This window comes from Strix aluco, chromosome 31 (assembly GCF_031877795.1).
Source record: "Strix aluco isolate bStrAlu1 chromosome 31, bStrAlu1.hap1, whole genome shotgun sequence".
NCBI lineage: Eukaryota > Metazoa > Chordata > Aves > Strigiformes > Strigidae > Strix > Strix aluco.
Genome location: NC_133961.1, coordinates 4,248,938 through 4,276,591, shown reverse-complemented (window position 1 = coordinate 4,276,591; position 27,654 = coordinate 4,248,938). Strand labels below are relative to the sequence as shown.

The following is a 27,654-nucleotide window of genomic DNA, read 5'->3' as shown; positions in this document are numbered from 1 at the left end:
CGTGCGTCCCAGGCCCCATTTGGATGGCAGAGGAGGACAGACGGACTGTCTCACAGAACCATCTCTCTTGGAAAAGACCTTGAAGATCATCTAGTCCAACCATTAACTCGCCGCGAGCCCTCGCCTGGCCCTACCCCTCCGAGCACGCAGGGGTGCGGCAGCCCTCCGGCAGCTTCCCCGAGGGGTGCCGGGGGCGAGGAGCCTTTGGCTGCTCCCCGTTCCTCATTTCTTTCCATGGATCCCCCCCCGCCCCGCCCCGGTCCCTCCTTCCCTCCCAGCAACCAGCTCCCCGGACGCTGCTCTTTGTTCCCACACGCGCCGAGCCGCGGTCACGCGTGGCCGCACACGCGTAACCCGCCGGTACCCCCCGCCCCGCCCGGGCCGCGGGGGGCCGCCCCGTCGGGCGGTGGCGGCGGGTCCCGCCCGCGGTGGGCCGGCCCGGGCGGGGCGGGCGGGCGCGGTAAAGGCGGCGCCGGGGGGGGGCCGGGCTCAGTCTGGCCGCCTGCGGGCTGCGCGGCCGGCCGGCCCCGCCGACCCCCCCCCCCCCCCCCCCCCCGCTCCGGATTGCTTTGCCCATGGGGCAGCCGCGCCGAGCCCTCGGGACCCCCGTGTGTGTCTCGTGTCCCCCCCGCGGCGCCGCCGGGACGTGCGCTAGGGCGGTGAGTACCGTGGGCTTTCCCCGGGGACTCGGGTCGGCGGGATGGGGGGCGCGGATCACCCCCCATGGGAGCCCGGTGCTGGCAGCCGCCGTCCGGAGGGCTCCCCGGGGTCAGAGCGGGCGGGGGAGGGATGGACGAACGGACAGACAGGGACCGTCTCCGTCCTGGCCGTGCGTGGTCCGGGTGGGATGGGTGGAGGAGGAGGTGGGGGAGCGCTGCATCCTGGTGGGAGAGTGGCAGGTTGCCCGGAGGCTTGGGGAGAACAGTAGCCACGCCGCCCTGCGAGGTGACACGCAGGTGGGTCCCTTGGCTGGGAGCCGTGTGGCCAGGGCTGTCACCCCCACTTAAAGGCGGGGGTCCCGCGGCGCTTCTTTCCTGGGAGTGCCCGTCCTTCTCTGCTTGCTCGGGAAGAGTCACAGGAGGACCGCGGTCGCCAAACGGGTGCCTGAGGTGCCGGGAAGGGGTGGCTGTGTCCTCACCACGGCATGGGCTGGGAGGTCAGTCCCCATCGCCGGGTTTGGGGTGAGGGAGGCTGGCACGGCCGCCAGGCCGTGGGGTGCAGCGCTGGGGGTGTGCTGGGGAGCCCTGGCTGCAGGGAGGGGGGGCTTGGCCGTGCAGGGGATGGAGGGAGAGGGACGGGGTGAAAGAGCTGCGGTGCAGGAGGGAGCCGGGGAAACGAGACGGGGCAGAGCCCCTGCTATCACAGAGGGGGAAGTCGGGGTGAGCCAGCTCTCAGCAGGCTCTGCATCCCTGCCCAGGCACTCGCGCGTCCCTGCACGCCGAGATGTCAGCTGTGCCACTTGCAGGGCCTGCCTGTCCCACTGAGCAGGTGCCACTGCTCTGTCTAGAGCAGCAGCAACAGCTCCCAGGCTTTCCAGGTGAGTACCCCTCCGACTGAGCAAACCGGGCTGAGGAAGAAGCGGCGCCTCATTCAGTGCCTGCTCCTTGCCCTGCCCACCGAGCTTTTCCCTTACCTGAGCAAAGTCCCTGTCCTTCTAGCAGCTGCCCAAGAGCCAGGGCCAGCAAAACCCGAGCTGCAAGTGGTTAAACGGGTACCATCCAATCCATCTCCTCTGTCTGCAGAGGCCAGGAGTTGTAAGTGCCAGCAGCAACCAAAGCCTTGTTGACATTAGGGCTACCACCAGTACAGCTGAGCCATGAGAAACTACAGAGTATGCAAGAGCACTGGCTATTCTGGACTTGGCATAAATAACTTGCTCAGTAACTCTATCTGCACTAAAGCAGAGTGCTGAATAATGACGTTCAGGGCCTGCGGATGAGGAAAGTGGTTTTTAAACAATCAGTAGTTATGCTTCAGGCGGGGGAGTCCCCCCCACGAGGAGGTTTTCTGAGAAAGGTTTTGGCAAAAAACAAAAATAAACAAGATCCTGACACTCTGAATGAAGTTGCCTCAACTAGCCCTAACCATATCTCAGCTGGGTTGCATAAATACACCTGATGCATGCACAGTAGTTGGGGAGGGATGCTGTGAGCCTGTGGTGTCCTGGTGCCCTCAGCAGAGAGGGGGTAGGTACTGATGGCGGCCGGGAAAAGTGGGACTTGGTTGCTTTTGAATCCGTGTTTTTGTTCTTTGTCTGCTGTGCAGAGCAAGGGAGCTCTTCTCTGGGTAGGTGGTTTGTTCCAACCAGGAGGCTGATGATGTCTGCCGTGTAGTCTCAAGGGAAATTTATCCCTTCTGCTTGCAGCCCTGTAGCGAGGATTTATTGTAGAATGATACAGGCAGAAGAGCATCTCCAGATGTGCATCGGGGTGGGGTTGGGGTGGCCATTGATCTGTGGGAGCATAAACCACAGAGATGCTCAGCCCTGAGATTTTCTGTCCCTTTGGAGCTGCTTGGAGGCTGGGGCCTGACCTAAAGAGAGATATTTTGCTGTTGTCCTCAATGAACGTCAAGTGCTGAAGTGTGCAAAATGCCCAGCACACATCTGCAGCTGGTGTTCGCTTGTCTTGCAGCTCTCTGAAGGTCAAAGTGTTTAATGACAGGGGATGGGACTGGGAGGGATTGTTCCACATGCTGGTTACAAGCATCACTTTGAGCTGTTCGCATCATGATCTGTTCCTTGCTATGTGTCTGGTAATGCCTCATCCAAGGAATACCTAAATTTCTCCTGAGGACTGCTAAATGCTGTTACAATCCAGAGTATCTTCCTCTGCTGCAGGCAGGGTGGGCTGCCACGCCATGGGGCTGCCCAGGAGGACCTGGGTGGAGCTGGGGGCTCTTCTGAGCTGGCAAAAGTGAGAAGAGACTAACAGGGCGATGAAGCTGGGGTGTCTGTCTTGCTAGTGCTACGTTTTTGGTTTCAAGCCTTCCCCTGACACAGGGGGGGGAAAAAGCACACATGCACCCGAAAGATGTTGAGATTGTTTATGTTCTGCTTCTGGCCTGGCTCCAGGGGGAATGGCTTAGTGACCTTGGCACTGTTGGGACATTCTCTATAGAAAGTAGATCTTCTGGGTTTTGTATTTTTGACGCAGGAATGTGAAAACAGGTCTTGGGAGGAAAAGACCCAATGCTGGCCCCAAATACATTGGGACTTTCTCCAGATCGGGAAAAACAACACTTAAGAGGTGACCAGGTGTTCTCTGTTCACATTGCTTCCTGCTTTCCCTTGGAAAACATGGGTTTGATTCTGTCCCGGAGATCACAGGCTAACATGAGTTCACTCCATGTTTGAAGAGTTCTTGCTCAAGATGCTAAAAGCTGTTCACAAAGACAAATCCAGCTATAAACAAAGACGGTTTGATGATTCAGACATGAAGGGAAATGATAAATGACTCTCTGGTCTTCTTGGGTTTCTTCTGTTGTGAAGCTCTTTCTCATCCGCAAGGGTTAATGGATTTCGGTGTGTTTCAGTGCCCATCTGTGGTGCTGGTTAGTGCGGCTGCCCCCAGATGACAGATGGAGAAAATGATGCTTGGAGATGCGCAGGGTCTGCACTGGACGACCCACCGCGCAGGGGCCCATGCTAGCCCCACAGATAAAACCCCAGCGGCAAACTTTCCCTCTGGGTTTCACAACGTGGGTATATTTCTCACCCTCATCCTGTGAGGTGGGTGTGTTTCAGTTAGGTAAGTCTGTTAATGTCTTTCTGTCCCTTTGTATGCAAAATAGGAATTTACTGAGCACATTTGTGCATGCTTTTGATGGGGAAATCCTTGCCTAGCCTGTACCTGACTCATCTGTACCAGACCTTGGTTGAACCCACGTACTCCGCTTTACCCAGCTTATCTTACAGGGCAAAGCCAAGGACCCAAAGGCATGTCTAAAGCCACAAACAGAGTCTGTGAGAAAGCTCTAATCCAGATTTATACTGGCCACCGCTGTGGTTGTGGAGAGGAAGGAGGAGAGATCTGTCACCAGAATGGGGAAATGGTCAAAATGATTGTGGCTGGGTTTAGTGCTAAAGGTGAGAGACTTCTGCTGATGCTGGCGGTTGCAAACGGTGTGCTCGCTTTCTGAACCCAGGGGGCCAAAATCAGAAGCCTGAGCATAGGGACTGGGAGCTGGCTCCTTTCCTGCAGGGCTTTCTACACATTTTTGTTAGGGATTTGGATTAAGATAATTTAAATCAAAGGCACCGAGGAGAGCATGGAGAGAAAACCAGTTAGAAATAAATCAAACGGTGATTTGGTTGTCCGGTCTCCTGGGGAGTGATATTAGCAGTATGAGTTGATGCAGTGGGAGATGGGCACACAGGAGTGTCAGATAATGCCGGCCACCGACAATCTAATTCTTTGTTTGAAGGGATTCTGTGTTTTATGGGGAGATTAGCGCATAGTCCCCTTTGCAGCTGCCTGCTGCTGTGTACAGGAGAGAAATCCCTCCTTTTCTTATTAAAATCAGACAGTGCTTCAACTGCCCAGCCCAGAGGGGCAGGAGGAAGGCAGGTGCAGGCAGAGCAGCACACAAAGCCTTGCAGCCCTCTCGTTTTTAGCATATCCTTCCTGGGTTGAGAAAGTAAACAGTTTGAGGCCGTGTCAGCAGCCAAACAAGAGACCTACAGAGAAAACCCACAAGTCTTCAGGAAACTCTGTGGGTGACTCAGCCGGTGTTTTTGTCTGAGTACGCTTTCATTCAGTAACCCATGACGGCAGCAGAAGTGCTCTTTTGTAGTGGTACCATCTTATGAGTGAAATACAAACCTCTGGTCTCCAGTTGGTTGTGGTCATGGAAAGACTTGAGAAGCCTTTCTAGCTGACAGAGGTTATTTCAGGAATCGCACTGCTGAGCCCTAAAATCACTCCAGCCCTTGGGCACTGCCGTCTCTTTCTGGGCTCAGAGCTGGTCCTGCTGTAGATGCAGATGGCTGTGACAAAGAGCAGGCAACTTCCCGAGGTCAGCCTGTGCACGCTGTGCTTCCTAACCCATCTTCCTTACTGCCAAGAAGGTCCTTTTTGTTGAGTCGTCCTGGCTGCCTCATCCTGCCTTGCTGTGCACAACATACACCCATCTAAGCAGCAGCCTCGCCGGTCCCCCGTATGGTGTTGCTGCAAAGCTGTGAGGGGTGCGTGGGGGATGGCTTGGGCACAGCCGGGGTGCAGATGCTCTGCTGTGCTCTACAGAGCCTTATGGAAATGGGGAACCGTGTTGCCAGCAGTAAAGGAGTTCCAGTAAGCAGGCTATTTTCTTAGGAAACAAAGCATTTTAGAGGTCCATGATTTTAAGTCCTGCTGAATTCTTCTGTTGGACGCTTAATTTTAGCTGCCTGGCACGTCATTCAGGGTAAACGCTTGGTGTATTCCAAGGAGGTAGAAATGCAAGCTGCCTCCTTGCAGAGAGGAGAGGGAAACTCAAAAACCATAATACTGATTGCAGAGGAGCTGGGTGGTGTTGGCTTTTCACCAAAATTTTCTTTGTGGCCCACAAAAAAATTTTACTGTAGAAGCTGCTTAATAGCAAGAAAGAGCGCCCAAACTTTGCGTCGCAGGAAGCAGCAGTGGAAATCTGCCAGGAGTCAAAGGCTACGCCAAACAGGATTGAAGAATTTAGACCATCTGTCTGTGCATTCCCAGGTTGTTTTCATGGTGAATGAGAATAAAATGTAGCCTTTAGTACCTGCATTTGTTGCCAGTGGAGTCCCTGGAAGTGCTGGGTGCAGATCTGGCATGCTTCTGAAGAGCAGGCATCTATAGTGCATCCTCCCACCCTCCTCCCCCATTGCCCTGTCCAGTGCAACCGTTTGCTCGTTGCAGTGTATGAATGTGTTCTTGCCTTGTCTGCTGGCAAAAACCCAGCTGCTGTACATCACGAGTTCAACAAGTCCCTTCCATGAGCCGTGCCAACATCCACTGTTTAAATCTCCGGGCGAGTAGGATAGATTGAGGGTTGATGGATGAGGAAATAATAAAGCACTGTAGCTTATCTCCTCCAGCCAATTTATTCCCTGCTCCAGAGCACCGTGCAAACCAAGTGCCTTTCCTTGGTGCTTGAAAAGAACACGGGGGAGAAGAGACCAGCCTGCAACCCCTAGAGCCACAGCTGCGTGGGAATGACATTACAGGTAAGGTAATGGGGAAAGTGTTGACTAAAACCTGACACTTCAGTGTCATGAGCTCTTCTAAGCAGGAGGCTGTGCTATATGCTTGCTGATAGAGGTATATATATACACACATGCACACCGGCATGCATCTATATATGTGTATATATACACACTGTGTGTATACACAGACATACTGCTGTTGTATGGTGATGATATCACCAGAGCTTGTGGCATTCAAGTGTCTGAAACTTAAAACCACAGAAGCAAGGGAAGGTCCTTAAACAACCCTGATAGTGGAGATGAGACATCTGGAAACTCTGTGTTTTCCACAGTTACTCAAGACCCTGATTCGTCAGTGCTGGTGCCACTAGCACTTGGCTTCCTGGGCATCCCTGTTGCCTCTTCCTCCCTGGATACAGGAGTCAAACAAAGGTAGGGAGTCAGTGTGTATTTTGGTACAGAGAAGGACCTTTATCCTTTCTTTCCTAAGGCTTCTCTCGCATGCGCCAGGTGAGATGGGGGAGAGAGCTCCTTGACTGTGGGACCTCTGAATTTTTTTCAGATATCCCCCGTCACCAAGGCTATTGATGCCACATGCTGGCGTCCACCCCTTTATCTCCTCAGAATCACAGAATGACAGAATCATCTAGATTGGAAAAGACCTTGAAGATCATTTAGTCCAACCATTAACCTCACACTGACCGTTCTCAGCTCCACCATATCCCTCAGCACTGTGTCAACCGACGAGTTGGTTTCCTCTCTGCTATAAAAAGAGAAATCTTGCTTTAGTTCTTCAGGCTGATGTGCATCCTCTGTGTCTGTGACTAATAATAGCAGGTCTACTTAGGACATAGCTTCTCTGTGCCCAGCAGAAGAGAAGGGAACCCCTTTCCTTGCAAGTTGTTTTCTAGTTTTTTTATAATCCCAAAGTGTGACTCCATGCTGTGAGATGGGCAGAAGTGATGCAGTGTTTGCCTAGGACTGGGTAGTGAAAAGTTAACTGCAAGGATCAAGAATTTCTCTTGCCCATCCATAGAAAAGCAATCAAAAACCTGGTCCCGCTCATCTTCTAGGCTCCTCCTGTGGTCTATGGAAAGAGGTAAGCCGTTGCAGGAGATGATGCACCCTGTCCTAAAATAGGCACCTCTGGGGTATGGCTCACCCTGCCTATTTCCCAGGGAGCCAAAAAGAGGGAGGTGAAGAGAACTATTGGTTCATCTTCTATTTGACACTTCCAAGCCCCACTCTCCACCTGTGAAATGCTTTTATTCTGCGCTGGGGACAGCGTGTCTGTGTGTGTGACCCTCACAGTACCCATATGCTGGCCTTTTGTGGAAGCCGGAGAACCTCTCGCCCATCAGAGGCATTGTCTTTTTCAATCCTCTTTATATTATTTCCTTTTTCTGATGAAAGCTTTTTAAACGGTACTTGTGTGCTGAATACCCATTGCTGATAATGCACATTATGAAATCCAAAAGGAAGGTTGAGATTAAATGTCACGCACTTCACAGTCGGGGAATTCAAAGAGCCCTGTTGATCTGTGCATAATTCAGGGGTTGACAGCTCATGCATAAACAAACGTGCACATACACATACATGCCTGCATGCAGAGAGTCTTTTCCCCTGACTTAGCAGCAACTAAAAGCAAAGTCAGGTTTGTATCAGCTCCTGGGGGGGTGTGGGTGGGTGCAGCATTTGCGGTGGAAGCCTGTGGGTTCTTCAGGGCTGTTTGACCCGAGAACAATGCTGGCAAGCTCCCCTCTGCCTTCCTCCCCTCTGCGGTGCCACACTGAGCTGTGGCTGCTTTGGTTTTATGAATATGGGTTTAATCTGACCAAGAGGATCTTCCGAGAGCTGTTGGCGTCTGTGAAGAAGGTATTGAAGTGAGGTTCACCCCAAAGTTGTCACAGTGCTTTCTCCTGCCAGCAGGGAATGAAGACAGACAGAAAAAAAATGATGTCACGTTAAGTTGGTTGTTCCTCAGGCCTGGAAGGGCATTTCTGCCTGCTGACACGTCATGTGTAATGAACTGAGTGCTGCACGGGGGTCCATAGCCTTCCTCAGCAGCACGGGGAATCACAAGCAGGCGCTGGCAGGGTGTGGTGCCTGGGCAGTCGCGGTTGATGTGCTACACCTGCTGAGCGTGAGCCACGTGAACATGGGCGGAAGGTTTACTTTTTGTATACAACTGGGAAAACTGAGGTGTGAGAGGTGAAGTAACCCGGTCTTGGCTGCCTGGAGGGGTGGCAGCACTGTCAAATCTATAATCTAGTATTTTTGCTTTCTGGCTTGCTGTTCTGTTCCTGAAAACAGCTCGTTTCACTTCCAAGTGCTTCATTGCAGAACAGGATACTTGTGGCTCCTCCTCGTTCTGGGGGATGCTGCAGTTCTGGGGGATGCTGCAGGCTGGTGCTCCGCAGACACGTCCCCATGCACCCCCCGCTGCCCCACTAGCGGGTTGCTAGGAATTTCTTTTAAGGTGGTTTGCCACCGACTTGTGAATTAGCCAAGCCTGTGCTAGCTCTGTCAGCAGCTATTTAGAAGTTTTGCTCTTCTAAATCTGTCCTCCTAGCTTCTGGTTGCCCAACATAGGGAATTTTGCATTTAACACTTTTAGCATTAACCTGTTGCTATAGAAACCGCTAAGGTGTCAGAGGGAGATTTTTGCCATTTGGGGATAGGCTACCAAGTAGTCAAAGTATGTGTTTTGTTGGGAGGCCTTCTGCTAAGCAACTCCCCGAGCCTGTCTGCGTGTCTGTGCTTGTTTCGAGTCTAAGGAGCCACGAGGGAGTGATAAACCTGGAGTTGTAATTGCGTGCAAATAAGCAGGCTTTAATATTGGCAGATTGTTTAGGGAGGACGTGAGAATATGTTCCTGAGCTGCAGGTGATGGATCCAAGTAATCTGTAGGGTGGTAGTCCAGGGCCAAGAGATGAAAGCTTGTGTTGGTCTCTAGCACATTAAATAGTTAACCTGAAAGCAGGGGTCAAGGCCCTGGCTGGCATCTTTCAGCAGGGAGTCTGGAACAAACTGCTCCCTGTGGCTCCTCTCTCCTCTGAGGCTAAAATGTAGGGGAATGCCAAAATACTCATCTGGTCTGGCAGCCTGAATTGTCTACTAACCAGTCTCAAGAGATCATCACTGCGCAGCGGGACGCAGAATAAGTCCACATAAATAAAACTGTAGCTTTTGTTTGTGTATTTATAGAACAATAATATATACTGAATTTATTAATATATAATTTATTATTAGTTATAAATTATATATATTTATATAAATAATATGCTCTTACAGGATGTGGATGTGACCATGTAATATCTGACATGCTCTGTAACACAGGATTGGTGACAATTCAGCTGTTAACTGATGGTCTCTTGGGCCATTTCATATCAGGCCTGATTTACAGGACTTCTCTGTCATAGAAGCAAATATCATTGCTTGCACAATGAGAGGCACGAGGCCTGTGAGTGCCCATATGCCTGGGACTCAGGAAATGTCCTGGCTAGACCAAAAGACAATCTCCCTGCTTAATGCAAATTTATTCGTCTGCCCTTTTTCCCCCCGCTTTGTGTGTGCCTAGACTGCACATCTGGTCATATCATGACAGACTGGGGGAGAAGAGGAACCCTTTGTTTTCTACAAAAATGGAGGAAAACTGATGGTGCTGGGGCATCCTGCAGCAGCTGATCTCAGGCTGGGGCTGCAAATCCACCCATGAAACAGGTCAGGAACCTGCTTTTGAGGTGCGGAGGGGCACAGCCTTATTCATTTCATCTTCCATTTCATGGTCGTAGATATGTTGGTAGTTTATAAATTGCGGTAGTTGCATTGTGCTGGGTAAGTTACTGGACTGCAAGATAAAGAAATAATGTTGCTGGAGATGCAGCTCATCCTCTTTTGGGGCAGGATCCATCTCAGTGACGGTATACAGAGGGACGTTGTGCTCGTCTGTGGCTGAGGGGGCCAAATCTCCCAAATTGTAATTTCTTACAATTCCCTTTTGAGTTCTGGAAAGGGACAGAGCTAGAGCATTGTTGGGAACAAAGGGCACTGGCTTCCTGGAGGGTTTGTGAGTTGGAATTGTCAAGTGCTTGGAGGCACAGTGAAAAGAAAATCTGGGGAAATCTGAGGTTGTTGGGGGAAGAAGTGACAAGAAGCCCCATTTTACGGTGATGATCCAGTATTCAGCAGTGCCGTAGGTAAGCAGCGTGTGTCTGGGCTTCTCCCTAGTCCCAGGCTCACTTTCCATAGAGTTTCTTTGAGCCTGTGTCATTCCTCAGGTGTGAGGCAAAGGAGATGAAATACCCACTTGCATCAGATTTTCTGTAAAACCAACCTTCATTGCCCTATTTGGTTGCAGGGCTCTCCTGGCTTTTTAAAGTTGCTGTTTTTCAGTAACAAGGGTTGATTTACTCATTTTTTGGTGTTTTTTAATTTGTGTGTGCGCATGTATCGGTTTTATTTTTCCTTCTAATGTTTCCCCATAGAAATCATCTGCAGGACAGATGGCCCACTAAGCCTCTGGGACTGTCTCCCACAAACACCTGTCCAAGGCAGCTGGGAAATCAAAGAGGAATTCTTCTCTTTCAATGCCCTTAAAGAAAAACAGCACCCGATCACAATACATCTTATTTCCTTCTCTCTCTCCACCCTCCCAGCTCCCTGGGAAACTTGAATGCTCAGTGGCTGGGTGCTGGCTGAGCCTGGGACACAGCCACCCAAACCATCAGGAAGAGTGAGGGCAACTTTGGGGTGAGGGATTGCTGCGGTTGGCCAGGCTGAGAGACTCCGTGGCGGGGAGGAGGATGATGGAAGGGATGGACATGCATGTAAGTAATACAGATGGGAGCCACTGAAGCAGCAGATTGTACCTTGCGTCCTTTGTGTTTGCAGCCAAAACACCTCAGCAGCCAGGGATGGGCTGCTTGAGAAAGCTGGATAGTATATAGCTTTTGATTGCGATGTAATATGTCCTGTGACATGGAAAGAAACTTTCCTGTGCTCCCTGCAAAAGGAAATTTGAAACCCATGGGCAATAAAATCCTCGAGCTGGGCCATACCTCCCAGACGGGTGTCCCCCAGTCATGGCACTTCTTGGGGTGGAATGTTTTTACGGCCACAGGGAGCTTGCAGGCAGGAGCCGCAGTGCCTGGGGGCTGCAGGGGAAGAGCTGGGGCAAGGAGGGTGCAGGGGCTGGGGCTGCCCCAGGGAGAGCAGGAGGGGAGAGTTCAGGATGTGTGGGAGAGGCTGAGCAGGCTTTGGGTGGCCTTTTCTGTGGGAACAGGGTGTAAGTAACACAGATTAACTCTTGCTTCCCCAGCGGGTTGTCCCCTGCTGAGTGACGATGCTGGCCTGGCCGCGTCCATGGCGTTGGTGGTTGCTGGGGCTGCGTTAGGCACAGGGTGTCACCGCCTTGCACGTGGCGTCTCTGGGGCCAGCTTTGCACTGCTCACAAACAGCGTTGGAGGGCATCCGGCCGTGTCTGGCCATGGGGCATGTCTGACCTGCAGGCTGAGCTTTGGACGTGCCTGAGATGACTCTTGGTGCATCACAGGTCGTTTGGTTTGGAAGTTCCCTCTGGCTTGTCTGTAGGAGATGACCTGGATGCATCCAGTGAAGATGCCTTTCCACCTAGGGATTTTTGCTTTGTATTTTCATCGTGTGTAGGGGCAGGAGATCTACTGTCTAGGTCAGTAGGTTTTCCCTAGGGAGGACACAGCGTCCCTGTGCCTGTTGGAGTTGCTTAAGGAAGCAGGAGGGCTGTGGCAGAATTGGAAATGAACCTCTGACAAGAGATGTTTCCTACTGGTGTTGCAAAGAGCCTTCTGTACTGAAAAGGCTGGTGTTTGTGTGGGAAGGGAGTCCCGTGTACCTGGCTTGTTACAGGTGAGAAATCTGAAGTATCCCTGTTGCTTAGGTGTACAGACTGTGCCAGACTGAGCGGGAGCAGCAGCCATGCTATGCTGCCGTGGTGGCTGAGTGCTAATTGTTTTTACTGCCTGAGCATCAGGTTATTTTTGGCTTGATCAAGTTTCATTCCCTGCAGTTCTCTGAGATTTCCTGACCTCCAGAAACTGCTTTGGGAGGGTTTCTCTTCTCTAGGGTGGAGAACCTACACCCCTCATCCAGGGCATGGGTCACAGTATATTCCTCCCAACAAAAAAATGCCAGTTATTCTGCTGCTGTTTTAAGATGTGTTGCTACCCCCGAGCATGCAAAGCTGTGTGCTGCAGCTGGCATGGAAGAAATCCACTAGGAGACAGGGATGGTGATGGACTGCTTCAGCTGGCTGGTGGCAGAGAGGTCTTAATCATCTAGATCTCTGTTCTGGGTAGAAGTCCAGGCAGGGAGCTGGTTCTGTCACCACAGGTTTGAGATGTGCAGCTGTAGAAATACAGCATGAATCATAGAATAGTTTGGGTTGGAAGGGACCTTTAAAGGTCATCTAGTCCAACTGTCCCTGCAATGAGCAAGGACATCAACTAGATCAGGTTGTTCAAAGCCCTGTCCAACCTGGCCTTGAATGTTTCCAGGGAGGGGACATCTACCACGTCTTTGGACAACCTGTGCCAGTGTTTCACCACCTTCATTGTAAAAAATTTTTTCCTCATATCTAGTCTAAATCTACCCTCTTCCAGTTTAAAACTGTTACCCCTCATCCTATCCCTACACCCCCTGATCAAGAGTCCCTCCCCATCTTCCCTTTAAGCCCCTCTTAAGTACTGGAAGGCCACTATAAGGTCTCCCCAGAGCCTTCTTTTCTCCAGCTGAACACCCCCAACTCTCTCAGCCTGTCCTCACAGGGGGGTGCTCCAGCCCCCTGATCATCTTCACGGCCTCCTCTGGACCCACTCAAGCAGGTCCGTGTCCTTCTGATGTTGGTGCCCCCAGACCTGGACACAGCACTGCAGGGGGGTCTCACGAGAGCGGAGCAGAGGGAGAACCCCCTCCCTCAACCTGCTGCCCACACTGCTCTGGATGCAGCCCAGGACACGGTTGGCTTTCTGGGCTGCGAGCGCATATTGCCAGAATACAGCTGTACCTTGGTGGTTACCTGGGACGTGGGGAGTTCTGGCTTGGGGTCTGCTCCACTGTGGGCTTCCTGGGGAAAATTTTATTAGGCCATTTGGATAGGATGCACAAAGATGCTTTGTGACTCTCAGATGTGGTGTTGGGTTAGACACAGAGGATTTGCCTCATCCCTCAGGGTCTCAGAGCCCTGAAGTGTCTGAGGCTGTTTACCAAGAGATTTTATGCATGTAAAAGTGAGCAGACTGAGCCTTCATATGTGAGGGGAAAAAAGGAGTCTTAGATCCCACTTGATTAGGCAACAGCCTAAAGTTTGCAAGTGCCAGGGTACTTAGTACGTCTGTGGATCCTGTCCTTAATCTACTGGTGTTTCCAGAGTGGGGATATCATCTGTCCTGAAGGTGCAGGGCTGTAGTAAGGTGAGATTGTGAGACACTGAGGTACTTTGTTAATGAGCCTCGGGGGACAAGAAGAGGGAAGAGATGACTGTTTGTTTGCAAAGAGTATGTGGAAAGTTATCTTTCCCTTTCTGGCTGGTCTTGCTCTGACCTGTGCATTCACTGCCTCTCTTCTTTGTTCTGCCCATACGTTTGAGCCAAGGCTTTCTTGCTGACTCTGTGGCCGAGTAGTTATGGGGCCACAGAGTAGTTAGTACTGTCCTCACTGGCAAAGAGACAGGACCACCAGAGCCTGGAGAAAGAGCAGCAGAGCTGGACAAATGCATTACGGCTGCCAGGGCCTTGCAAGAGAATTGCTATTGGCATCGGCCCGGCCGTGAGAGCCAGGTACGGCACGGCCACCATGCTGAGTGCCCCTTCCATGCGCAGACCCCCTTGTGCTGCCGCAGTGCTGGAGACCTCCCCTCCCGGAGGACCTCCGGTATTGTGAAGGGAAGTGCTGCTGCTTCAAATTTACTAGTGGTTCTCAGCCTGTGGTCCGTGAAAGATGCTTAGGCCTGGCAAGTGCCCTGTTGGACTGTTTGGAAGGACATATACATCCACTGCGCCTTGGGTTGACTCTTTGGCATAACAAGTCAAAGTGGACTCAAGATGTTGAGTTGTCTCAGGCATATTGGCTTGGAAAATCTAAAACTAGAGCCTGACAGGATAGCAAGAATCCCCTCCCCATCCTGAACATCATAGAGCTGAACAAACTTGTGGCCAGCTTAAATGTATAAACCTTTCACTTGTTATCCTGGCTTGACTCTGGTTCATTTTCTTTTCCTCTGCTTGCAGACTGGAAGTGCCCTCAAACCCTTGGCATGAGAGGTACTGGAGTGCCACCTCTTCAGCTTGAGCAGCGCTGCTTTGTCAGGTAAAAGACTGCACTGTGGATGGCAGTGCCACCGAAACAACGTCCCGCGAAGCAATGGGGAGCAGCCCCGTCCCTGGGTCCCCCTGGAGAGCAGTGTCCTCGCTGGTGGGCAGGATAGCACCCATGCACTGCTCAGCAGCGCCTTGCCAGAGCCGTAGGCAGTCAGTCCACTACAGGTGCCTGTGGGAACGGGGTCTGGTTCCCCTCTCGCAGCCCCCTGCACCTCCCTCAATGGGCACGCAGCTCTGGCTGCTGCAGCATCACTGTGTGCACGGTTGAGTCTCCCCTCTCCCGTGCTGCAGAGCTCCTCTTCTCTCCAGACACTGGGAGGGAAGAGGAGATGCTGGGGGAAGAGCTGTGGAGGTGGGGAGAGATTGAGCTATCATTAGCATGGCACCAGTGAGGTTTCTTTGCACCACGAAGCAGTAGCTATCAAAATTGAGTGCAGTATGCTGAACAGCTGAGCAAGGGAACAGATACAGAAAGGAGCCTGCAAAGAAAAAGGATTTTGGAGGAAAAAAACCCCATCTTTCAACTGCACATAGGCACTCCCCATCACTGAGAGCTGTGTCGGGGAGTAGGAATTGCCTGTTTATGGTGATTGATCTGCGCAGCCCCTGGGATGCTCAGAAAACGGATTAAGGAAAAAAGAATCGTGGGAGAAGGAGGAGGTGGAGGTTCTCCTTTGAGAAGGCACAGGCTAATATAAAACATCCTCTAAATTGTCAGTGTGTCAGGATACATTAATGTAAGTATAAGATTTTCAAATCCTCGGCATCTTCTATCTAAATGTCATTGAATTAGCACTAATGCATTCGTTAGCTCAATATTCATTAATATTCAGTATTCGTTAGACTGGCTCTTTCTCTGGAAGATAGGGATAATGAGACGTGGGACTGGCTGCGGGGCTGTGCCGGAGCTGTGCTTAGTGTGGTGGGAGTGGGGTTTTATGTAGCAGAATGATTGTTTTATTGGCACTTGTATCTGGCCTACGTTGTCCCAGCTGTTGGCCAGTGGTTTACCACAAATTAGTGGAAGTTCTTCATGGGAGAGTAGTGCTAATGATGATGTGGATAAATTTCCACCAACTCCTGCCCTGAAAGCAACTGGCGAGACAACTGATGAAGGCAAATTTTGATCTTTTAGCCTGTGGTCAGAGTTGCAAAACTGCTTCTGTAATCACAGAGCTGTTCATCACCATCTTCATTAGTGAGTCATGGAGAACCCCTTCAACCCCCATCACCTTCCTTTGCTTCTTGCCCTCAGGAGAGATTCTCTAGATGGGAAGATGTCTATTTTTTTTCCTTTCTTTTCTCTCTTTTTTTTTTTTTTCTTTTTTTTTTCCTGTCTCATCTTCCCTTCCTCTGCCATGAAGAGGACAGAGCAGGAGGTGTGGGCAGCAGACTTGCCCTGGCAAGAAACCAAGAGGGATCCAGAGGTGCCAGTCTGGTGTGGCCAGCACACACAGCACCCCAAGTTCGATCAAGACCAGCAGTCATCAGGTTCTTCATCCCTGGGGAGAGCTTTGGTGGCCCAGGGCCGGTAGGATGCTGCTGCTCAGGCCCTCTGCCAGACTCCCTCAGCTAGCACGTCTTCGTGGAAGGACTTTGCTTTGCTCCCCACCAAAGCATACAGGGGAGGAAGAGAGGCCAAATAGGTACCCAGTGCCTTTGCAGGGGTGTGAGGGTCCTCCTGACAGCATGGCACACCTCAGGCACCGTGCATCAGCCCTTCACTTGGGGCTGTCCTCCCCAGGTCCCAGGAGCTGTGCTGGGCCAGGTTGAGGGATGTGGGATGGTCTTTGAGTGGTCCTAAGGCTCAGTGTGAGAGGGGAGTGCTCAGCAGAGGAAAGTTGCTTTGGGATTGGGCTGGACAGCTTTGATCAGAAAATGCCGATCTAGAAATACCACAGCAACAGGTCTTCTCTGGTTTCAGCAGCAGTGCAGTTCTGGTGGGAAACCACTCAACATCCAGCCTTGTGAGTCTGGCTCTGCCAGGAGCGAAAAGGACTGCAGAAACTATACAGAAACTGTAAAAAGAGGCCAAGCTTTTCTTTTTGACACATCACTCTGGTTTTGGGGTGGATTTTGTGTGTGGATTATCTAGATTTGAGTACCCACAAGTTACTGTGACAATATGGGTCAGCAAACTCCAGACATGATAAATCTTCCAAACTTTTCTACTGGCAGTTACCTTTTGAGCTTCTTGTCTTGTTTTTGAGTGTAGGCTTCCACCTTCCTGCTGAGTGGTTTTTTCCCTTGACCCACTTCTGAAATATTTCTAGACCCTGCCTGCTGCATCTGTCTCTGTGCTGGCTTTCCAGGAACCTGGGCTTAGTTATTCAGTGGAATAAGAGCAAAAATCTGCAACCAAACAAAAGCCGCTACAAATCCAGAAGAAGCACCTCCAAAGCCCTGAGTTGCTGAACTGGGTCGCTGAAAAGCATTTTTGTCTGTGGTCTGCTGAAAGGGTCTTATTAAACCCTTGATCATGGGGTTCAGTCTTTGCACTGTCCCAGTGAGACCTCTTCATTTCGCCTTACAGAAAGTGGTGCTGGGCACTCACAGACACGACTGTCTGCTCTTGTCTGGGCAACCACAGGGAAGGGTTGTCCCTATGAGAGGGAAATCCCTCGCAAGGCAGTGGGACAGCACTTGCATGCATGATGCCAAAATAAATGGCACCTTGTTTCATTACTCCCCAAAGACTCGTGAACTCTTTAAACACGAGCATAAATTCTCCTCTCCTGGGACAGCCACGGGAAGGCTCGGCTGGGGTGTGGGACTGCCAGTGCTCGAGCCCTGCGCTTGCTTGGGCTGGCTTAGCTGTTCCTGGTGCCTGCGGGGATTCGTCTGTGAGTCTCTGGGAGGGTGAAGCAGCAAACAGCAAAACCTGTTTGTGTTCAGCTGAGCCAAGATGAAATGAAGACAAATTGGAAGAAAAGGCTTGCTGAACTGAGGGCTTCCAGGGTTTTCCAGGATGATACAGAGTGATTTCATGGGACTCTTGACACCTCTACCTTTATACCACCATGCCAAGGCAGAAGTTATCTTTTCCACTGTAGCTGCTGTCAGTTATCTTTGTCTTGTCCTTATCCCAGATAGTATTTGTAGTTTGTAGTTGCCATCATCTTCCATTTCCCAGAAAGCAACATATCCTCGAGGAAATTCTTGCCTCTGGCTTGTTGTTCAGGGGCTGGTGTGTTCTGGTGCAAGGTGGAGCTGCAACATCTGGAGTGGGGACACAAATAAATATGTGAGACTTGTGTGGTATTTGGCCTGAAATGGCAGCTGAAGGGTGTGATGAATGGCGCAGGGAAAGACAAAAGGCAAAGCATCGTTTAATGACTTTAATTCCCCTAGTCTGGGAAGCATTTAACTCCTCTAATCTGGGAAACAACAAAGAGGTACCATTAGGCATTGCCGTGTGCTGGGATGAGAGACTATGTTTTGTAGGTCAAAAGCATTTAAAGCTAAATGCCCATGCTAAAGCCACACCCCTCTGTTGTTTATTTCTTCCCCCCCTCGGCAGATCCCGGTGAGGGTGGGATCACCCTGAAATGAGCCGCCTGTACGGGCCGGCCCCGCTGCCAGGGCTCCCTGCCCTGGGACGATGAGGAGTCGTCTGCTCGCCTAACAGGAAGATTTTGTGGCGGTGCTTGGTTGTTTTTTTATCTCCTGAACCTTGTGAAATTTCATGTGACGGCAGAGCCGCTTCCCGCGCCTGCCTTGAGCCGCCTCGCAGCCGAGGGCTCGGTGGTGGAGGGCCACCACCATGGCGGCCAAACAACCCCCGCCGCTGATGAAGAAGCACAGCCAGACCGACCTGGTGAGCAGGCTGAAGACACGCAAGATCCTGGGGGTTGGCGGGGAGGACGACGACGGCGAGGTCCATCGCTCAAAGGTGAGGGCAGGGGAGAGGGAAGCCCGTGTGCAGCAATGATGGAGAAAAGACCTTCTGCCTGGGCAAAGTGAGGTGGCGTGGGGGTTTTTGTAGCACCTAACTTCTGCAGCCTCTTTGGGAAAAACGGGGCTCTCAGCTCCATGGGGCTTCTGTAAAGGGAGGGGCGAAGGCTGTGGTGGCACAAGCAATGGGCCACGCAGCCTTCTGGGTGCACGGGAGCTGGCCAAAATGGCTTTTCATGGTAATGGCGTGAGCTCTGCCCTCAAGCTGCTTTAGTCCATTTCTGAAATTGTATTGCTGAGACACCCATGAGCTAGCTTGGAGCTGGTGCCATAGGACCGTGGCACCACCAGTGCCCACCAGCTGGTGGCCTGGACACTGGAGCAGCAATTTAAGTGGTGCCTCTCAGAAGAGGCCTGAATTGCAAGCAAACAACCCATTTCAGTGAAATACCCGAGCTGGAGGACAAGGGTGAGTCCCGCAGGAGCCCTGTCCCGGATGCTCTCTGGAGAACTTGCTGTCAGGGTGTTGCCTGGCTCCTGCCTGCACATGCGGACTAGCACAGAGCTCTCCAAGAGCTCTCTGCAACCGAAAGCTCCCTCGGTACCTTTCCCTGTTGCTACCCTGTGTAGCTTTCCCGTCTGTGTGGTTTGGGGTAGTCATGGTTGGGCATCGCCCTGGGCAGTGCAAACGCGAGAGTGGGACAAGAGCAGGATGGAGGCTGTGATACCCCGAGGGCTCTGCTGGAGCCTGTGCTCCAGTGAGATGTGACACAAAATGGAGGAAGTAGGTAAGGGGGACAAGAGTTAATGTTGACCCTGCCCCAGCCCCACACTGCAGGCTGATCCCAGTAAGGGAGCAGTAGAGGCTGCAGCTCTTGATGGAAAGCCTTCAACAGGTCAAGGGATGAATCCCTTGTCCTCATCCTCCTTTCAGCCCTCTTAGAGATAAACTCCCACAGTGGGGTTAGGTACGTGTTTTTGGGCTGGTGAATACTGCCTAAAGACTGGGGAAGGGTCTGCTCCATCACCTTGTGTCTTTTATTTGAATTTCAGATTAGCCAAGTACTGGGAAATGAAATCAAGTTTGCTGTCCGGGAACCACTGGGGCTCAGGTAAGATATTGGGCCACCTTGGAGCTGGGTTGTTTGAGGGCCCTCAGCCACAGCATCTCTGTCAGCTCTGGCTGCTGTGCCAGCATCGCTGCTCCCCGCAGGGGCTTCTCGGGGGCCACAGGGTCAAACCAGCTCTGCTTTCTTCCCCCATAAATCAGCCTGAGCCCCTCAAGCTCTTGTCCCACAGCAGGTGCTGGGACCCACAGGGGCTGTGTGGGGCCGGAGGAGCTCCTGGTCTCACTTGTGACAGGGTGGTGCGTCCTGCGCGCCCCCCCCCCCCCACCACCCTCTGCGCCATCCTCTTGGCCAGGTCACTTCCCTCCTCTGCTTGGGCGAGGGGGATTTTGGCTGTGTCTCACCAGTGAGGCCAGTCTGCGTGCTGAAGCTGGAGCTAGCGGGGTGTGGGGAGCCGAGTCTTCCCACAGGAGGCTTGTGGCTGCCTTGGTTGTGCAAGGAGGGAGGATGGAAGCTGATGACCGAGCAGGCAGCCAGGCATGCTTTATGAAGGATGAATGATGGGATCAGTTGCCCCTGTGCTCACGCTGGGTCCTCTGTCTCCCCTCTCACGCAGGGTCTGGCAGCTGGTTTCCGCCGTCATGTTTTCCGGGGTCGCCATCATGGTAAGTGAGGGGCGTGGTCCTGGGCACCGCCAGCTCCCAGCTGCCAGAGGGAACCCCCAGCACGGCTCCTCGGCCCCCAGCATTTATCCCCCTCCTCTGCCTCCAGCAGTTTCCTCACTTTCTCTTTGCCCTCACTGTGTCTCAGTAATGGGCTTTGCCAGCAGTGTCCTTGGTGGTTTGTTCCCATCACTGGCATCTGTTTTCATTAGCAGGGTCATACACCACACACAGCATGGCAGCCTTGGCCGTAGAAACCAGCTGTGAAGCCAGTAGCTGACACACTGATATTTCTTGTGCCTCCTTAATTTCCAATTTCCTGGCCAACGGCTCTCATCCCATAAAGGCTTGATGTCGGAGCGCTTGCTCCCTGAGCAGGCACGTTTTGATGGCCCTGGTGAGTGTGGGCTGCTGAGTCTCTCCCTTGCCTCTGCCAGGCCCTCGCTTTCCCCGACCAGCTCTATGACGCCGTCTTCGACGAGGAATCGGTGAGCAGCAAGACTCCCATCCGGCTCTATGGAGGAGCCCTCCTCAGTGAGTGCCGTGCCACTGTACCCGGGGCACGCTGCTGCCCCGTCGAGTGGGGGGACGGGAGGCCAAAAGGGCAGGAGGGGGCAAAGTCTGTGCCCTGCCAGCCAACTGCAGCTAGCGAGCGGAACATCTGCTGTTGGCAAAGAAATTGTTTAGGGGTATTTTGAAAAGCGCAACTACTGCTGCTTTTTCCTAGTAGGGGCTCCGGCTCGCTGCAAGTCAAGTAAGAAGGGCTGTGCGTGCTCTAAATAACTGCGGGAGTACCCCAGGTGCCCCAGCAAAGGGGATGCTGGGCTGCAGCTGGGGCCAGACCCCTTCACGGGAGCGAGAGAAGGGGCAGGCGATGGCATCCCGGGAGGGGCCCAAGAGGTGTGGGGCAAAGGACAAGGAGGTGGGGAGAGCCTGGAGAAATGGTCTTGGAAAAGAGAAACAAGCGGAGGAATTAAATGCAGGGGGTTGGCGTAGCTCTGCTCTCCCAGCCTCTCCCAGGCTGCAGGGACTGCACCTTCTGGGTGCCCATTTTGGGGGCTGGCACACTTCCGAGGGTGCTGCCCAGCACCAAACGGCTCGCAAGGCGTGGGGCTTGGGGTTTTTTGTTTTTTTTTTTTTTTTTTTGCGGGTGGGCGGCTGAGGGCAGGCGGCTCCTTCCCGCAGCCTGCAGCAGCACCTCGTGGGGATGGCTGGAAATGCAGCGACCCACCCGCGGGACTGCGTCCTCCCGTGGGAGCCCGAAATGGGTCACCGAGGAGCAGGGGGTGGGCTGCCCCTTCCCGGTGACCCCTCCTCGGGCAGCTGCGTTCTGCTGTACCCCCCCGCAGGCATCTCGCTCATCATGTGGAACGCCCTGTACACGGCCGAAAAAGTCATTATCCGCTGGACCCTGCTGACGGAGGCGTGCTACTTCGCTGTGCAGTTCCTGGGTGAGTAGCTGCACCAGCCCGTAGGGAGGAGGATGCCAAGGATGGGGGTACACACCACGTACCCCCACCGGGCAGGGAGGAGGGAGAAGTGGCGGCGAGCAGGACAAGCAGTGAGAGCGGTGGGACTGAATGCAAGATGGGAGCTGTGCCTTTGGGTCTGATGGAGCGAACGTGAGGCTGAAGGAGTCGTGGGGTGAGGCCCTGGGAGTTGTAGCGGACTCATCTGATGGGAAGGTGCTGTCTCTGCCGCCTGTCTGGCACAGCCACGGGGCACCCGATCCCCAGCTGTCCCCATGCAGTGCTTGGCTTGTGCTGGAGATGGCTCCTTTCCTCTGCAGGGCTGGCAAAGATAACCTGGCCCTGGGAGCATCTTCCCTGCCAGCTGCTCTTCCTTTTCCTTCCCCATGGCGTAGCCTCTGCCTTGGACTGATCACTAAAAGGTGCTCAGGTTCAGGGGAAACCACTTCCTCTGATGATTCATTTATTTCTCCCTAAAAACATGCTGGCCTTCATAGCCAGCACAAGTCATCTCCTGAAAGCGGGCTGCCTAGGCGCTGGGGCTAACAAGAAAAGACTGCAGCAACCTACACTAAAAAGGGGGATGTTCAGTCCCACCGAAACAGAGAATAACAGTTTGGCTTGTTTCTAGGGAGCTTATCTATATTTAACAGTGAAGGGGGTTCTTGTGTGTGTATATTGGTAGCTCACTAACTGTGCTATAAGGTAGCTGGTTTAGATACGGGCTATGTGTTGGTAGCCAAAATAGAGAGATGCTTGGAAAAGCGGTAGTGTGTGTGGACTACGCATATTTTGTAGATGCTTCTAAAGTTGAAAAGGTTTATCAGCCACAAAGCAAACTCGGGAACATGCAGCTTCCACAATTGACACCTGAGCACAACAGAAACACGCATCTGCTTGAGTGACCGGTTTGGGCTGGGGCTGCTTGAAAGCAGGGCTGCTTTTACAGTGGGGTTTGTGTGAGTGAGAGCCCTGGGGATCGTGGGTCTGTGGCTGACTTCAAGGCTGTGACATCAAGGTAGTGAAGAGCTTCTGCCATGGGTTCACTGTGCGTGTCAGCCTGTGCTGAAAGCTTCTGCGTTAGAGGGCAGTAGAAAACAACTTTTTGATACTTGTCTCCGTTTGTTGTTTCATCACCAACCTCTGCCTTGTTTCCCTCCTTCTCCTCCAGTTACCACTGTCTCCCTGGTTGAGAGTAGCCGGATAGCCACAGGTGCTGTGCTCCTCCTGGTCAGCCGAGCCCTCTTCATCCTCATCAGCATTTATTATTATTACCAAGTTGGACGCCGTCCCAAGAAAGTCTAATTCCTGGGCTTTTTGTCATGGGAAGGGTGGGAGGGGGGGGTTTGTGTCGGTAATTTTGCATTATAATTATAACTTTTTTTTCGTTTTTTTTTTGTTAGTCCCTTTTGGTTCTAAAGTGGTTTCCTTCTTTTCCACTTACCGGCATGAATCAGTGTGTAACCTGGTGCTGGTGGCATTGCCAGGTGAAATGGGGAGGGGGGAGCAGCATCAGGCAGGACCCCCCAGCCCCTCTGCAGGAGGCAAGGAGCAGCGGGAGGAAGGCTCAGGGAGGTGTGTGGGCCTGGCAGGCTCAGGGAAAAGAGCTGGTTTCCTGGGGGGAACTGGCTGATGGGATCACAGGCTCTGAACCCACTGGAACAAAGCACAAAATAAGACCAGCACATTCAAACCAAGTCCCTGAGGAGACAGGGTGGCAAGACAACCACCAAAGGACTCGCTTACTGCCCTTGGTGAGCCTTGCAGCTGCCTGGTGGAGTGTGCCCTCGTGTACAGCCCGTTCCCCTTTTAGCAAGTACCGACTGTACAGGTAGCTGGGAGCTAGGTCAAGTTCAGCACTTTGCAAACAGCTCTTCTTTCCTCGCTGATAGAGATGCCATCCCATTTATAGTTTTGCACCGGGTGCTGTGCAAAGCTTGGCAGGAGATGGAGCAAAAGAACTGGGAGAACCTCTTGCTTGTTCCCTTCGCAGGGACGGCACTGGGAACAGCGGAGCAACTTGAACTGCAGCATGTGAGAAGTGATCAGAAATAGCCCGTCGAGTACAAAGACATCCCCTTGCTTGGGATGTTTTGTGAAGTTTCTAGGCTGGGGTCCTGTCCCCTTCACCCCGGAACGCTTCTACAGTTGCAGCTTTACTGATGGTAGTAGCAGTGGTGGGTGTGAGGTAGTGTCTGATGCTTTAGTTAAGCAGGGGCTGGAGTGCTGTTGTGGTTAGCGCTAGGAAGAGCAGAGCCAGCATCAGTACAGCTGCTAGGTCAGTGAACAGCTTCTGGAGATGAATCCCAGCTGTGGGAGATGGTGTTCCAGCTCAGCTAACATGCAGGCATTGCATCTCTTCTGACTTTGAGAAGAGGGGACCAAAGTTTGTAGCATTAAGATACTTAACTGGGATGAAGAACAGCAAGGAGCGGGGCGTACGAAGGCATCGTTGCCTTCTCTAGCTCAGTCAAGGACTGACTAATGTGCTTTAGTACTCACTGGCCAGTTTCTTCAACACCTCCTGGGCTTAACAGCATTGGCTGTCCTACTTCCTAGCGCTTTCCTTGCGGATTATCCTTGTCCACAGCTGGAGGCAGCATTTTTTGTTCTCCATGGGACTAAAGCCAGAAGGTCTGCATGCAGGATATGGACCTCAAACTCATGTGCTACTGCTGTCTGGATCAAAGCATGCCCTGGAATAGAGCTGACATCCCAAAATCCCAGTAGAAAGATGCCTACGCAAACAGAAGTGCTTGTGTGAACAACAGCTCTCAAGCCACTGGTGAGACTGGGATCTACGGCTATTGCTGTTCAGTATCTTAGTAGAGTTAGAAGAAGGTAGTGGGTAGTTACTGTATGTTGTGTTAGTGCTTTTGACATTTAGAAGCAGCTGCATAACCTTGGGACACTGTGTGCATTTTACCTACTGGCCATGCAAAATGTCTGTCAGGTAAGAATATCAGAAATAGTTGAACCAGGAAACATCACAGCTGTAATTTATTTTTTTCCTAAGAAGTAAATCAAATGGAGAGGCAACATCCAACAGCAGGCTAAATTCTGGAGCCTCCCAACAACACGTGCCTGCCAAGCTGCTCTCAACATGTCCAAAATATGACACTGAGCAAACAAACATTCTATTTAAGAGGAGCCTTCCTGTTCAGGTGGAAGAGTTGGGCTCTAAGAGGGAGACCTTTTCCCTGTGAGGCAGGAACTGATCAAGTGCAGCCTGGAGAGTATCGCAAACCAGGCAGTGCTGCGTGTGGGAGCTGGAGCGTGGCATGCTGTGGCTGTGGCTCTCACCCCACACACCACCTGCACGGCAGCTGCCATGGCTTCAGTGCAGCACTTGGGCTGTAGTTGTTGGTGTAGGTACGTGAAGCTTGATTCTTTGTGTTTTGGGGGGGTCACATGAATGTATACACAGACTGATCGTTGGTTTTGGGGGTGGGGGGGGAAATTATCTTTCTAGGAAAGACAAGTAAAACTGACCAGAGCAAAAGCAATCTTGCAGAAGAAGGAAATGGAGGGTTGTCTTAATGTTGTCTTCCCAACTGTGCTGGCCGCAGGTCCTAGGAGCTTAGTTCTGACTCTGAATCTGTAGATGGCTGCTTGTTTAGTGTACCTTAAAACGTCATCCCACAGGTGAGACAAATGAGTTACTACTGCACTATGTGAGAGCAGCTCTTTGAAGACTTCTTGATGGTTAAATCAGGTGGGAGGGTGGGGGAAGCAGTTACAGCTTTCCAAAGGACCTTTAATCAGGTGAGGTCAGATGCCTCTGGTCCCCTGCTTAGCAGCTGCCTCTGCAAAACTTACCACAGGGGGCCACTTCTAGTTTTGCCAGTCAATGTCTTGTTCTAACACAGAGCAAAGCCTGAGGGAGTGCTCCTGAAAGGGGAGAGGTGAAGTTGTTTTATTTTGATGCTTCTTGCTCCACCTTGCTATAAATTGGACCATGTAGAAAGTATGGAAGTGGACTGGGGCTCTACACTTTTTCTACAACTGAGAAGGGGTGAATGGATGCCCCTGCCTGGCAATGGCTATGAAAAGGCTGTGGTCCCTGGCATGGTCTCATCTCATCAGCAAGGTGCTGCAGGAGAAACAGGGCCACGTGAGGAGGTGAATTTGTAGCAGGTGAGGTCTAGGAGGGAGTTTCTCAGGGTGACTTGAGGATGGAGCCCAGGCAGAGCACCTGAAGCGCTGCCAGAAACCAGCTGTGCCTGGTTGTCTTCACTCTGTTGTGGATGGAGGGAAAGGGAGGAGGATGCTGAAATGTTTGTACAGGACTGTGTCCCTAAGGACAGAAGTGCTGGCATCACAGCTGCAGGTGGCAGTTGAGCATATAATCTGGGATCAAAAGCCTGAGGCATCACCTCAGGCTCAGCTACTGATCTGCTGAGAAAAAACTCCCATCTCCACAGGCCTCAGTTTCCTTATCTGTTAAAACTGTGAGAAAGGCCTTGGACTGACATCATCTTCCAAGGGAGATTGCAGTGAGTTACCTGCATTCATACACAGTTGGGAGGGTTGGGAGTCGTGGTTCCCTGAGGGTTGTGCTCCAAGCAGGCGCAGGCCAGGACGAAGGCTGCCCCCCTTTCTCTGCTGGAGATGGACTCAAACCTTTGTGTTCATAGAGCCCTCGCTTTTGAGGGTGAAGAAAGCTCATCATTCACATGACTCTCTACATCGCCTTATTGACGCCTAACTAATATCTGGCAAACTGGAGCTGGTGACAAAGGAGAGGCTCTGTCTGTCCTAAGCCGGCCTCTCCTTTCTGGTCAAGGGTTTTTACTTGGGTGGGGTGGGGGGCGCAGGGGAGAATGGGACACTTCAGTTTATACCTCATTTTAGCTGCTGTACCCAAGTTTATTCTTTCTCCTCTGGTAAGAAAGTGACTGTACTTAACACCAAGCAAATAGTGAAAATTAAAGCCGTTTCACTTCACTGTCACAATATCTTTCTTTTTATTTTTTTAAGAAACGCACACAAAAACCGTGCAGAGAGTGATTCAGGCTTGTGTTCTGGTTTATATTACCAAAAAAAAAAAAAAAATTCCTTTCAATATAAAAAAGCATTACAGTAGGGAATACAGGATAAATTAGCTGCACTATCTAATAAAAAGAACATTTACAGGTTTTTTTTAAAATAGATTTCAAACATTATTTCACACGCAGCCCTTTTCCCAGGCATTCGTGACAGTCATTTGAGCGTTAAATAACAGCCGGGAGGCAGGGGCACCAAGAGGGGCTGTGGGCTCACAGGCACAGGCTGCTCTCTGCTACTTCCATCCCTGGTGCTCGGGCTGTGGTCACGGTGCTACAGCAAAGGAGGTGGCAGCACGGCAGCTCCCTCTGGTCCCCAGCTTGCCCAGAGCTCTCCAGCGAGCAGTTAATCTAGCTTGAGTCCCTGACCCCAAAATATCCACCAGAGCTGTTAAATATAAAAATACAGTTGCTTCTCCTGCCTGCTGTTCTGAAAGCTACTGTACAACAGATCAGGCAGCCACACAACCAAGGGACAAAAATCAACAAATTTACATGCTTCATCATACAGCGTGAATCTGCTTTCTGGGCTTGCTTGTTCATTAAATTCCCCCAGGGAAAATTCCTTCTGCCTGTTACCACCTTCTACAGGTCCTCTCAGACTTGTCCGTATCTTTACAGCTATCTCCAGTTCTTGTTTAAAATGTGCTGCCTGGCCTTTGCTGGGGTTTCAAGCGCTGTTCCCAGTGGCACGCTAGCCAGCTGCAGAGAGGATTTGAAGTCTTCATCCAGGAAAGAGCAATGGGGGATCAGACAAGGTAAGAGAGGAGAAACAGCTGCGCAAAGGCCAGAATAACAGATGAATGAGATCCTTTCGAAGATACGGGGACTACTATTAGGGAGAGAGGGAAAGTGAGAAAGCTAAAAACAGACAAAGCAATGAGTACAGAATTAGGAAAACCAAAGAGAAACAAACCGGCACAGATCCTACTTCAGGCATATGCATTTATCACTTTGCACTTTGGTCTGGTTCCCCCAGCTCTGACAGTTTTTCCCCCATGCC

The 27,654-nt window shown here is 51.9% G+C and overlaps 1 protein-coding gene across 4 annotated transcripts; it reads left to right on the top strand.

Annotated features, from left to right (window-relative positions):
* Window positions 1-559: 559 nt before the first annotated feature.
* On the top strand, window positions 560-26,562 carry TP53I11 (tumor protein p53 inducible protein 11). 4 transcript variants are annotated; one of them, XM_074809763.1, is made up of 8 exons: window positions 560-659; window positions 14,425-14,503; window positions 18,035-18,406; window positions 19,462-19,520; window positions 20,092-20,140; window positions 20,575-20,671; window positions 21,487-21,588; window positions 22,778-26,562. In XM_074809763.1, the coding sequence occupies exons 3-8, from the start codon at window positions 18,278-18,280 to the stop codon at window positions 22,909-22,911; spliced, it is 570 nt and encodes a 189-aa protein (XP_074665864.1). In that variant the 5' UTR covers window positions 560-659; window positions 14,425-14,503; window positions 18,035-18,277; the 3' UTR covers window positions 22,912-26,562. The 4 variants fall into 4 exon arrangements, with proteins under 4 accessions (XP_074665864.1, XP_074665865.1, XP_074665866.1 ...); XM_074809764.1 differs by lacking the exon at window positions 560-659 and adding an exon at window positions 1,035-1,156; XM_074809765.1 differs by lacking the exon at window positions 560-659 and adding an exon at window positions 10,972-10,989.
* The last annotated feature ends 1,092 nt before the right edge of the window (window positions 26,563-27,654 follow it).

Excerpts from the sequence above, each read along its gene's own strand:
- TP53I11 (XM_074809763.1), top strand. The coding sequence starts at position 18,278 with ATGGCGGCCAAACAACCCCCGCCGCTGATGAAGAAGCACAGCCAGACC. Across the intron at positions 18,407-19,461 it reads GCGAGGTCCATCGCTCAAAG|ATTAGCCAAGTACTGGGAAA; the intron begins GTGAGGGCAGGG and ends TTTGAATTTCAG. Across the intron at positions 20,672-21,486 it reads CTATGGAGGAGCCCTCCTCA|GCATCTCGCTCATCATGTGG; the intron begins GTGAGTGCCGTG and ends ACCCCCCCGCAG.